The 13,111-nt window shown below is 37.4% G+C and overlaps 1 protein-coding gene across 1 annotated transcript in view; it reads left to right on the top strand.

Annotated features, from left to right (window-relative positions):
* The window catches only part of IGSF10 (immunoglobulin superfamily member 10), a 50,929-nt gene that overhangs the window by 17,144 nt on the left and 20,674 nt on the right, over nucleotides 1–13,111 (top strand). The window contains exon 4 of the mRNA XM_080821848.1: nucleotides 10,139–10,529. Coding sequence (XP_080677974.1) covers nucleotides 10,139–10,529 — 391 coding nt within the window. The remainder of the gene's footprint in view (nucleotides 1–10,138; nucleotides 10,530–13,111) is intronic.

The following is a 13,111-nucleotide window of genomic DNA, read 5'->3' as shown; positions in this document are numbered from 1 at the left end:
TGGTCCCAGACCTCAATTCATTCAGATTTTTTTGATAATTAATTCAATTACATTGCTAATGGCAATAAAACAGATTAATCAGTCTTTTCAAATTTTCTCTTTCTAGGAATATTGAGAGGTTAAATGTTTCTAGTAATCCTCCATTTTTTTCCAGGTTGTCCAATTTGTTGGCAAAAAAATTTTTCATAATCTTTTGTATTTCTATGGTAGTGTTTCTCCTCTTTCATTTCTGATTTTATTTGAATCCTTTTCTTTTAGTCCATCTAAAGCTTTATTAATTTTGTCAATCTTTTCAAAGAAGTGGCTCCTGGTTTCATTTATCTGTTCTAGTTAATGCGGTTGTTTTTTTTAAGTTTCTATTTCATTTATTTCTGCTCTAATCTTTATTATTTCCTTCCTTTCTTCTGTTGATTCGGGGTTTAATTCTTCTTTCTCTAGCTCCTTTAGTTGTAATGTTAGATTATTTAAGATTTTTCTTGTTTCTTGAGGTAGGCCTGTATTGCTATAATTTTTTTCTCTTGGAACAGCTTTTGCTTCATCCCAAAGATTTTGGGCTATTGTGTTTCTTTTTCATTTGTGTCCATGTATTTTTTTATTTCTCTCTGATTTCTTGGTTGACCTATTCTTTTTTTTTTATTTTTTGTCTTTTTATTAACATATATTATTAGCCCCAGGGGTACAGGTTTGTGAATCGCCAGGTTTACACACTTCACAGCACTCACCATAGCACATACCCTCCCCAATGTCCATATGTCCATAACCCTACCACCCTCTCCCTGGCCCCCTCCCCCCGGCAACCCTCAGGTTTGTTTGTTTGTTTGTTTGTTTGTTTTGAGATTAAGAGTCTCTTATGGTTGTCTCCCTCCTGATCTTGTTTCATTTATTCTTTTCCTACCCCCCAAACCCCCCACATTGCCTCTCAACTTCCTCATATCAGGGAGATCATATGATAATTGTCTTTCTCTGATTGACTTATTTCACTAAGCATAATACCATCTAGTTCCATCCACGTCATTGCAAATAGCAAGATTTCATTTCTTTTGATGGCTGCATAGTATTCCATTGTATATATATATACCACCTCTTCTTTATCCATTCATCTGTTGGTGGACATCTAGGTTCTTTCCATAGTTTGGCTATTGTGGACATTGCTGCTATAAACATTTGGGTGCACATACCCCTTCGGATCCTACATTTGTATCTTTAGGGTAAATACCCAGTAATGCAATTGCTGGGTCATAGGGTAGCTCTATTTTCAACTTTTTGAGGAACCTCTATGCTGTTTTCCAGAGTGGCTGCACCAGCTTGCATTCCCAACAGTGTAGCAGGGTTTCCCTTTCTCTGCATCCTTGCCAGCATCTGTCATTTCCTGACTTGTTAATTTTAGCCATTCTGACTGGTGGGAGGTGGTATCTCATTGTGGTTTTGATTTGTATTACCCTGATGCCGAGTGATGTGGAGCACTTTTTCATGTGTCTGTTGGCCATCTGGATGTCTTTGCAGAAATGTCTGTTCCTGTTCTCTGCCCATTTCTTGATTGGATTATTTGTTCTTTGGGTGTTGAGTTTGCTAAGCTCTTTATAGATTTTGGATACTAGCCCTTTATCTGATATGTTGTTTGTAAATATCTTCTCCCATTCTGTCAGTTGTCTTTTGGTTTTGTTGACAGTTTCCTTTGCTGTGAATAAGCTTTTGATCTTGTTGAAATCCCAATAGTTCATTTTTGCCTTTGCTTTCCTTGCCTTTGGCAATGTTCCTAGGAAGAAGTTGCTGTGGCTGAGGTCGAAGAGGTTGCTGCCTATGTTCTTCTCAAGGATTTTGATGGATTCCTTTCTCACATTGAAGCCCTTCATCCATTTTGAGTCTGTTTTCATGTGTGGTATAAGGAAATGGTCCAGTTTCATTTTTCTGCATGTGGCTGTCCAATTTTCCCAACACCATTTGTTGAAGAGACTTTTTTTCCATTGGACATTCTTTCCTGCTTTGTCAAAGATTAGTTGACCATAGAGTTGAGGGTCTATTTCTGGGCTCTCTATTCTGTTCCATTGATTTATGTGTCTGTTTTTGTGCCAGTACCATAATGGGTTGACCCATTCTTTGTTGAGTAGCATGTTCTTTAAACTCCGTGAATTTGTGTTCTTTCCAGACTTTTTCCTTGCAATTGATTTCTAGTTTCATAGTGTCGTTAGAAAAGATGCATGGTATTACTTCAGTCTTTTTTGAGACTTTTTTTGTGGCCTGTTGTGATCTTCTCTGGAGAATGTTCTGTGTGCACTTGAAAAGATTATGTGTTCCATTGTTTTTGAATGGAGTATTCTGAATTTATCTGTTAGATCCATCTGTCCTAATGTGTCATTCAAAGCCACTGTTCCTTTGTTGATTTTCTCTTGGGATAATCTATCCATTGATGTAAAGGGATTCCTAAAGTCCCCTACAATGATTGTATTAGTATTGATTACTTCCTTTATGTTTGTTATTAGCTGCTTTATGAATTTGATTGCTCCGATGTTGGGTGCATAAATATTTAGCATTATTAAATTTTCTTCCTGTTCTTTTTATGATTATATAGTGTCTTTTTAGTAACTAACAAGTAACTCTCTTTTTTTTTTATTAAATTTTTTATTTATTTTCAGCGTAACAGTATTCATTGTTTTTTCACCACACCCAGTGCTCCATGCAATCTGTGCCCTCCCTAATACCCACCACCTGGTTCCCCCACCCTCCCACCCCCACCCCTTCAAAACCCTCAGGTTGTTTTTCAGAGTCCATAGTCTCTCATGGTTCACCTCCCCCTCCAATTTCCCTCAACTCCCTTCTCCTCTCCATCTACCCTTGTCCTCTATATTATTTGTTATGCTCCACCAATAAGTGAAACCATATGATACTTGACTTTCTCTGTTTGACTTATTTCACTCAGCATAATCTCTTCCAGTCCTGTCCATGTTGCTACAAAAGTTGGGTATTCGTCCTTTCTGATGGAGGCATAATACTCCATAGTGTATATGGACCACATCTTCCTTATCCATTCATCCGTTGAAGGGCATCTTGGTTCTTTCCACAGTTTGGCGACCGTGGCCATTGCTGCTATAAACATTGGGGTACAGATGGCCCTTCTTTTCACTACATCTGTATCTTTGGGGTAAATACCCAGCAGTGCAATTGCAGGGTCATAGGGAAGATCTATTTTTAATTTCCTGAGGAATCTCCACACTGTTCTCCAAAGTGGCTGCACCAGTTTGCATTCCCACCAACAGTGTAAGAGGGTTCCCCTTTCTCCACATCCTCTCCAACACACGTTGTTTCCTGTCTTGCTAATTTTGGCCATTCTAACTGGTGTAAGGTGGTATCTCAATGTGGTTTTGATTTGAATCTCCCTGATGGCTAGTGATGATGAACATTTTTTTCATGTGTCTGGTAGCCATTTGTATGTCTTCATTGGAGAAGTGTCTGTTCATATCTTATGCCCATTTTTTGATATGATTATCTGTTTTGTGTGTGTTGAGTTTGAGAAGTTCTTTATAGATCCTGGATATCAACCTTTTGTCTGTACTGTCATTTGCAAATATCTTCTCCCATTCCGTGGGTTGCCTCTTTGTTTTGATGAATGTTTCTTTTGCTGTGCAGAAGCTTTTGATCTTGATGAAGTCCCAAAAGTTCATCTTTGCCTTTGTTTCCTTCGCCTTTGGAGACATATCTTGAAAGAAGTTGCTGTGGCTGATATCAAAGAGGTTACTCCCTATGTTCTCCTCGAGGATTCTGATGGATTCCTGTCTCACGTTGAGGTCTTTTATCCATTTCGAGTTTATCTTTGTGTACGGTGTAAGAGAATGGTCAAGTTTCATTCTTCTACATATAGCTGTCCAGTTTTCCCAGCACCATTTATTGAAGAGACTGTCTTTTTTCCACTGGATATTTTTTCCTGTTTTGTCAAAGATTATTTGACCATAGAGTTGAGGGTCCATATCTGGGCTCTCTACTCTGTTCCACTGGTCCATGTGTCTGTTTTTATGCCAGTACCGTGCTGTCTTGGTGATCACAGCTTTGTAGTAAAGCTTGAAATCAGGTAACGTGATGCCGCCAGTTTTATTTTTGTTTTTCAACATTTCCTTAGCAACTCGGGGTCTCTTCTGACTCCATACAAATTTTAGGATTATTTGCTCCAGCTCTTTGAAAAATACTGGTAGAATTTTGATCGGAATGGCATTAAAAGTATAGATTGCTCTGGGCAGTATAGACATTTTAACGATGTTTATTCTTCCGATCCAAGAGCATGGAATGGTCTTCCATCTTTTTGTGTCTTCTTCAATTTCTTTTAGGAGTGTTCTGTAGTTCCTCGAGTACAGATCTTTAACCTCTTTGGTTAGGTTTATTCCGAGGTATCTTATGGTTTTTGGTGCTATAGCACCAAAAACAAGTAACTCTCTTGTTAGTTTTTGACTTAGTCTATTTTATCTATATAAGTATTGCTACCTTCACTTTCTTTTCTTTTCCATTTTCATGATAAAGATTTTCCCATCCCTTCATTTTCAATCTGCAGGTGTTTTAAGTCTGAAAAAAGTCTCTGTAGGCAGCATTTGGTTGGGTGTTGCTTTTTTTTAATCCATCCTGTCATCCTGTCTTCTGATTAGAGCATTTAGTCCATTTACATTCAAAATAATTATTAACTGGTATGTTCTAATTGCCATTTTGTTACTTGTTTTCTGAGTTTTAGCAGGTCACTTTTCTTCTCTTGCTGTTTGATGGATTTCCTTAGTGATGTGCTTGGATTCCTTTTTCCTTATTTTTTTTTGTGTATCTATTAATGATTTTTTATTTGTGGTTACCACTAAATTTGTATATAGCATCTTATGCATATAACAGTCTATATTATGTTAATGGTTGTTTAGTGCTGTTAAACTTCTAGTTTCAAGCTTAAATTTTTACTTCCCTACATTTTAGGTATGTGGTATCAGACTTTACATCCTTTTATGATTCCTTCAACTGATTTTTATAGGTATACTTTATTTTATTGCTTTTTTTGTGTGCTTTAATCTCCATACTGCCTTTATAAGTAACTAATTTACTACTTTTATTATGTTTAAATGTGGTTGTAAAGTTTTTTCCTTTCCTATTTTTCTTACTCCTATTTATGGTCCTTCCTTTCCATTCAAAGAATCTCCTTTAACATTTCTATATTTTTGGAAAAGTTTGAGAAAAATAGGTATTAACTCTTTAAATGTTTGGTAGAGAATGCACTTATGATGCCATCTTGTCCTACACTTTTTCTTGTTGAAAAATTTTTTTTATTACTGATTCAATTTCATTACCAGTAATCTATTTCTTGATCATGACCTGAGGTGAAGGCAGACAATAGACTGAGCCACCCAGGCGTCCCAAAAATGCTAATTCACAAAGATATACATACCCCTATGTTTACTGCAGCATTATTTAAAATAGCCAAGATAGGGAAACAGCTCAGGTGCCTACTGACAGATGAATGGATAAAGATGTGATATGGATAAATACAGTGGAGTATTATTCAACCATAAAAATAGGAATAGGAATGAGATCTTGCCATTTGCAACAATACAGAGGGACTGAGAAGGCCTTGTACTAAATGAAACAAATCAGAAAAAGACAAATGCAGGTGCCTAGGTGGTTCAGTCATTAAGTGTCTGCCTTCAGCTTAGGTCATGATCCCAGGGTCCTGGGATCGAGCCCTGTATTGGGCTTCCTGCTCAGCGGGAAACCTGCTTCTCCCTCTCCCACTCCCCCTGCTTGTGTTCCCTCTCTTGCTGTGTCTCTCTCTGTCAAATAAATAAATAAAATCTAAAAAACAAAAAACACTGTACAATTTCACTTATATGTAAAATCTAAAAAACAAAACAAATTAAGAAAAAAAATGGACTCTTAAATACAGAGAACTGGTAGTTGCCAGAGGAAATGGGTATACGGAGATGGGGGAAATGGATAAAAAAGGATTAAGTGGTACAAACTTCCAGTAATAAAATAAGCCATGGAGATAAAAATTATAGCATAGCAAATTATGGTCCATAATATCATAACACTGTATGGTGACTACACATCATGTCAGCATTGAGTAATGTATGAAATTGTTGAATCAATGTTATACACCTTAAACTAATAAAACATTCTATATTAGGCTTTAATAAAAATAATTATTCATAGGTACTTACCATTTTGTTGTTTTATAGTTCTGTTTTTCTTAATCTCTTCCCTTGTAATTTGGTGACTTTTTGTAATGTTATGTTTGTGTCCCTTTTTTATTTTTGCAAAACTATATAGGTATTTGGTTTATGGTTACTATGAGGTTCATATATGACATAAAATTCTATGTAGCAGTCTATTTTAAGTTGAAGATCATTTAAGTTCAAGGGTGTTCTAAAAGCACTACATTTTACCACCACTCCCCACAATGTTTCATGTTTTGAGGTCCTATTTTGTATCTTATTTTGTGAATCCACTGAGTAATAATTGTAAGTCTAGATGATTTTACTACTTTTATAAATTTCATACTAGATATGTAGGTGGCTGATCCGTACCTTTATTATAGGTTTACTTTTATTAGCGAGATCATTTCTTTTATAATTTTATCTTTTCTATTTATGGACTTTTCTTTCCCACTTAAATTAGTTCCTTTAACATTTCTTGTAAGGTTGGTTTGTTGTTGAAGTCCTTTAGCTTTTACTTGTCTGGGAAACTCCTTATCTCTCTTCAATTCTGAGTGATAATCTTGCTTGGAAGAGAATTCTTGTGATTTCTTTCTTTTCAACACTTTGAATATATCCTGTCATTCCCTTCTCACCTGTAAAGTTCCAGCTGAAAAATCAGTTGTGGTAGTCATATGGGGATTTCCTTATACCTAACTTGTCTTCCGGTCCTTTTAAGATTCTCTCTTTAACTGTTGATACTTTGATTATAATATGTCTTGGTGTGGGTCTCTTTGGGCTCATCTTCTTTACAACTCTGTGACTCCTGGACATAGATGTCTGTTTCATTCATTAGGTTAGGGAGTTTTTAGCCATTACTACTTCAAATGGGTTTTCTCTGCCTTTTTCTCTCTCTCTTCCTTCTGGGAGTCCTACAATGGAAATGTTAGTATGTGTGATGTTGTCCCAGAGATCCCTTAAACTCTACCTTGTCTTTCTTTTTTTCTTTTTGCTGTTCTGATAGAGTGATTTCCACTACTGTTCTCCATATCATTGATTCATTCCTCTGTATTTTCTAATCTGCCCTCAGTTACCTCTAGTATATTTTTTATTTCAGTTATTCTTCAGCCCTGATTGGTTCCTTTTTATATTTTCTATTTCATAATTGAGGTTCTCAATGTGTTGATTCGGTATTCTGAATTTGGTGAGCATCTTTATGGTCATTATCCTGAATTATTTTTCAGGTAGATTATTTCATTTGGAACATATTCCTCTGTAGCTTCATTTTGTCCCTCAATGTTTGTGTGTTAGGTAGATCAGTTATATTACCCAGTCTTGAAGGAGTGGCTTTATGTAGGTGTCCTGTGGGGTCCAGTAGCACAAACCCCTGTGATGCATCCAACTGAGGTACCCTGGGGGTTTCCCTGGTATGGACTGTGTGCACCCTCCTGTTGTGGTTTGTATGCATTGGTGGGTGGCTGGCCGTGAGGCCTGGTTGTGACTGTTGTGGGCACTCTCATGAATGGGGTTCACTATGGGGAGGGTTACTTGGGGAGAAATTGTTCCCACCTGAACTGGGCCAGTGACATAGAATGGGAATAAAAAGAAATGCTTCCTACCTTCACTTCTGTTCCCAAAGAATGTTACACCATGTCCCTGCCCCTCTGGCACATGCTGTAAAATTAATCTCCTTTATGTGTAACCTAGGCATTGGTCAAACTGCTGTCTCTGCCCTGACACTAGAACAAGGGAGATTACAGGCACACTTTTTAAGAGGAGAGTCTCAGTTTCTTATTGCCTTCCCAGACATAGGCTCCACTGGTTTTCCAAGTCAGATATTATGTCTTCCCAGTTCAGGACCCCTGGACTCAAGAGTCCAATCCAATGTGGGGCTTGAGCCCCTGGTTCCTCAAGGAGGACCCTACATGACTATGATACAACCCCTTACCCTTATGGGTCATCACAATGAGATTGTGGATTCCTAGCTAAACCACATTTTTGCCCTTCTTACCCATCATGATATGGCTTTTCCTTTATATCCCTAATTGTGTAAAATCATTTCTTTCAGTCTTCAATTTGTTCTCAGAGATGATTGTTTTATAAATAGTTGTAGTTCTGGTTTGTCCATGGAAGGAGGTAAGCTCAGAAGCTCCTCTTCTACCATCTTGACCCCCAAGACACATCTGATTTCTAGTCCAAAGTTCCTCATAAAATAGATAGTGTAATAAAATGTCAGCAATATCTTTATAAAAGATAAAATGCAAGTGTTCATAGAGCATTCTGACATCATACTAGGTTCCTATAATGCAAAAGGATTCAGTCTGGGCACGTGATTCCTTTAGTATGGCTTAATCAGACATTGTTTGGAATATATATCTTCAGAGAATTAGATGAAACAAGGTCTTCATGCAATCCCCAAAGATACTTACTCTCATCACCCTGTTTTCAACAAATATTGAGAACACTGAGTTTGGGATTGTACTCCCAGGTAATATTTACATCAAAGATTTTCTATGTTGTCAGTTTCCCTTTGCTTATTAGGGAACTTGGCATTCCAGAAAAGCATTCTTCAACAAAAGTGATATCTTAGGTCAAATCAGGGAAAAAAATATAAAAGAAATCATTGTGGGGCAACTGGGTGGCTCAGTTGGTTAAGCATCTGCCTTTAGCTTGGGTCATGATGTCCCAGGGTCCCAGGATGGAGCCCCACATTGTGCTCCCTGCTCAGCAGGGAGCCTGCTTCTCCCTCGGCATATGCTCACTCTCTCTCTCTCCCAACTAAATAAATAAATAGAACCTTTAAAGAAAGAAATCATTGTTTTTACTAGCATTTCTTTCTCTTTTCATTTTGGGAGAAGGTGTATGTTCAACTAATAAGTGGAGAAGAAACTGGAGAATACCCTCATGCTATCAAAATATTCAAGAAGTATTTTAATTTTAAAGCAAAATCAATCAAAATCCTATTCCTCATAAGAACCAAGAAGTGGAAAACATCCCAAATGTCCACCGCTGATAAGTGGATAAGCAAAACATGTCATATGTCCACATGGAATAGTGTTCTGCAATAAAAAAAGAATGAAGGGCTAATAATTCTACAACAGGGATGGGTATTAAAAAGATTAGGCAAATTCAAAAAAAAAAAAAGCAAGACACAGAAGGCTATATACTGTATGACTCCATTTATGTGAACTGTCCAGAATATGCAAATCCACAGAAATAAAGTAAATTTGTGGTTTTCTACAGCTAGGCAGAAGGTGGGGGAATGACTGCCAATGGCAGCAGTTTTGATTTGGGGGTGCTGAAAACCTTCTAAATTTAGTGGAGTTGGTTGCACCACTGTTAATGTACTAAAAACCACTTAATGTATACCTTAAAGAGGTGAATTTTATGGCCTGTGAATTATATCTCAATAACACTGTTATAAATATGACAGATAAATTCAATATATTGCTTTCTTATGAAAAATCCATGTTTAAGAACCCTTAAATTTACTTGAGATATCAAGATAATTTTTTAAAACTTATTATAAAATTTTTCAATCACATACAAAAGTAAGAAGAATAGTATGATAAATCCCAAAATATCATCATCCAGGTTCAGTCGTTACCAAGACATAACAGATTGCTTCACCTGTACTATTACTCAGTACTTGTTTTATTTCATTGCATTGTTTTGAAAGAAATAAGATATCTTCAGTTTTTATCTACAGGTACTTCATATATGTCTCAAAGTTCAAAGTTAAGGAATCTTTAAAAAATAACCACAAAATTCATCTATAAATTTTAGCAATAACTCCTTAATATTATCATGAGTATTCTAATTTCCCTGATATTCTCATATTTAATTGGCAACTAATTTGTTTGAATTAGGATTCAAATAGATACACATATTGTTTTGGATTAATTCTAACATGTTTTATTACTGACACATTTTTCCCTTTGTGAAAATTCCTTGGACAAACTAAATGTTTTTTGTTTGTTTATCCTTAGGTATTAAAAATGAGCTATAACAAAATTCGAAAACTTCAGAAAGATACTTTTTATGGCCTCAGGAGCTTGACACGGTTGCATATGGACCACAACAATATTGAGTTTATAAACCCAGAGGTTTTTTATGGACTCACATTTCTCCGACTGGTGCACTTGGAAGGAAATCAGCTCACTAAGCTCCATCCAGATACATTTGTCTCTTTGAAATACCTCCAGATATTTAAAACATCTTTTATTAAGTACCTATACTTGTCTGATAACTTCCTGAGCTCCCTCCCTCAAGAGATGATTTCCAATATGCCTGATTTGGAAAGCCTTTATCTTCATGGGAACCCATGGACTTGTGATTGCCATTTAAAATGGTTGTCTGACTGGATACAGGAAAAACCAGGTATATATGTATGCTATTTATTTCTTTGTCCTAAGTAGAGGAAACCTGCCTGGAGGTTTTTACCATAAGTGGGGAGGCCAAGGTAATTTAGCTGGAGAGAAAATGGATACTAAATAATAACTTAGTGGTAATGAATTCTCTTTAATGAATTATTTGTGTGTTGTTTCAGGTCAATTATCCAGTCATCACTTCTGGCAAAATTAGGAAAAAGGAATGTTACTCTTCTTTACTTACCACGAGCCATAAAATCCCTTCCTTTTTCTTATCTTCCTTTCAGTCATTCAGTCAATACACATTTTTTTGGAGTTCTAGTCAAGATCTTGTGCTTGGTGATAGAACTGTCAAGAGCACTGTCTCTGCTCTAACCATGCCTCTGGTATGTTACAGATAAGCAAACAGATAATCAGATTGTGAAGTGTGCTTTGATGGGGAAAGTAAAATTTGTCATGAAGAAGGCAAGATCTATTCAGTCAACAAGTAGTCATTATAAACCTCCTATGAACAAGAGATCACAACACAGGGATCTAAAAATGAACAAGATAGCCCCATAACGGAGCTTACATTCTTGCAGCGGAGGGGGGACAGAAATGAACAAACAACTAAATGCACTATTAACTGTTGAAATCTGATTAAATAATTAAGTCTTTAAGAAAATGATTGAAAGGAACATATTGATTTTGGCATCAAAGGGGAAAATATTGATTTTCCACACTTTGGAAAGAGTGACAGGGAGAGAGATTGTCATGTGGGGGGAGAGAGATGAAAAGCAGGGAGCAGTCCACTCTTGGAGAAGTCTGGCCTGAGGTAAGGGATGGAGGGCGGGTGCAGCCAGATGGAAATGTGTAATCACACAGGATTCTTCAAGCATGAGAGAGACTTGAGCATGTTCAGGGTGAGAAGAGATTAAGACAGAGAAGGTGACAACACTTCAAAGGGGCAGATCATCCATTGAACCTGTCCCCTGAGAAGACTGGAGGGCAAGAGATCCAGACATAGGTGGAAGGATTTTCCTTAGAAGAAAGAGAAGTAGATGGGCATAGAGGCAGGGGAATTGCTGGATCTGGTACAAAAGGCAACGGAAGCTATTATCAAATGGCTTTTTCACCCCTGTGAAGGTCCAAGAGAGGTGACTGGGGGAAGGTCCTAGGACGGGGTCAAGGCCAAAAGCTTGGGAAAAGTGGAAAAGTTTTGAAGTTGCTGCCATCTTATTTATATGTGTGTGTCTGTCTGTGTGTAGTCAGTTAATTAGTTAAAAAGCAAATCAGAGAACATTAAACTGAACATTGAGTATTACTTTAGGGCAATAGACATCACCTTAGCTCTCCAAAAGCAAATATTTTAGGCAAATATGCTAAACACATAAAAAGACAATACGTCTAGGGACACCTGGGTGATTCAGCCGGTTAAGCGGCTGCCTTCAGCTCAGGTCATAATCCCAGGGTCCTGGGATGGAGCCCCGTATTGGGTCCCCTGCTCGGCGGAGAGCCTGCTTCTCCCTCTCCCTCTGCCTGCCACTTTGCCTACCTGTGCTCCCTCTCTCTCTGTCAAATAAATAAATAAAATCTTTTAAAAAAAGACAATAAGGCTATAAATGAACAACATCGAAATACTTATATTGAAGATTTAGTTCCATAGGAACTTGGAGTCAGCAAAAATTTATTTCTGCCTTGATTAAAAAGGAGGGAAATTGGACTGGGTCATAAAAGATACATCAAAGGGAGAAGAAGGAATATAAGAGCTAGCAGGGAGTTAACATGTCCTGAGTTTGGGGTTGACACTGTGCTAGATGTTTTTCATTTAATCTTCACAATAATCCTCCATTTACAGGTGAAGAAACTGAGGCTGAGGAAATTTAGACTACTACTAAATTTAGACTACTCATTTAGACCCTTTATGCTTCAGTTTTCTCACCTGTAACATAGGGATAATAATAATTGGAAAGTATATTACATACAAGTTGCTTAGCACAATGTAGGGCTCAAAGTAAGCTCTCAGTAAGTGTGAAGCGTTATCATTATTTTCATTGCGACCTACCCAGGTCACACAACTAGAACATAGAAAAGCAGAAATTCAAAAGTCAAAACCTTTCTTTAAAATGCATTTGGGGTGGAGAAACTGCTTTGTACATGAAGACAGAACAAGCCACAGGAAGAGGGTAAAGAAGAGTCCACTTGCCTGGCATAGGTTCAGGGTGTTCAGAAATCCACCGTAGCGAGAACTGAACACCCAACTATGATGATCGTACTTAATCCTAGCGGTAAAAGAGATCTTACAGTGAAAGCTTAGAACACAGAGATGCTTTGGGGGGATGGTCATTTTATGAGCAGCAGACCGATAGACAGAAGTGGGGAGAAACAAGAGCCCAAGGATGAAGTGCTCAAGAAGGTTTGTGTGTGAAGAATGACAGATTGAACTATGAGGACAGACTGAGCCACACCTGCATGTAGCTTCACAGACCCCAAAAAGATTGAGTGGGGTTTTGTTAATACTTTCAAATGCCAGGGAGAGATAAAGGAGAATGAGGAATGAGGAAGAAACACTGGGTTTTCATGTGGTTGCTAGCTGGAGTACGGGGGCTGAGA

Source organism: Martes martes (assembly GCF_963455335.1).
Source record: "Martes martes genome assembly, chromosome: 1".
Classification (NCBI taxonomy): domain Eukaryota; kingdom Metazoa; phylum Chordata; class Mammalia; order Carnivora; family Mustelidae; genus Martes; species Martes martes.
Note: the sequence above shows the minus strand (reverse complement) of the source record. Positions and strands in the feature narration are given on the sequence as shown.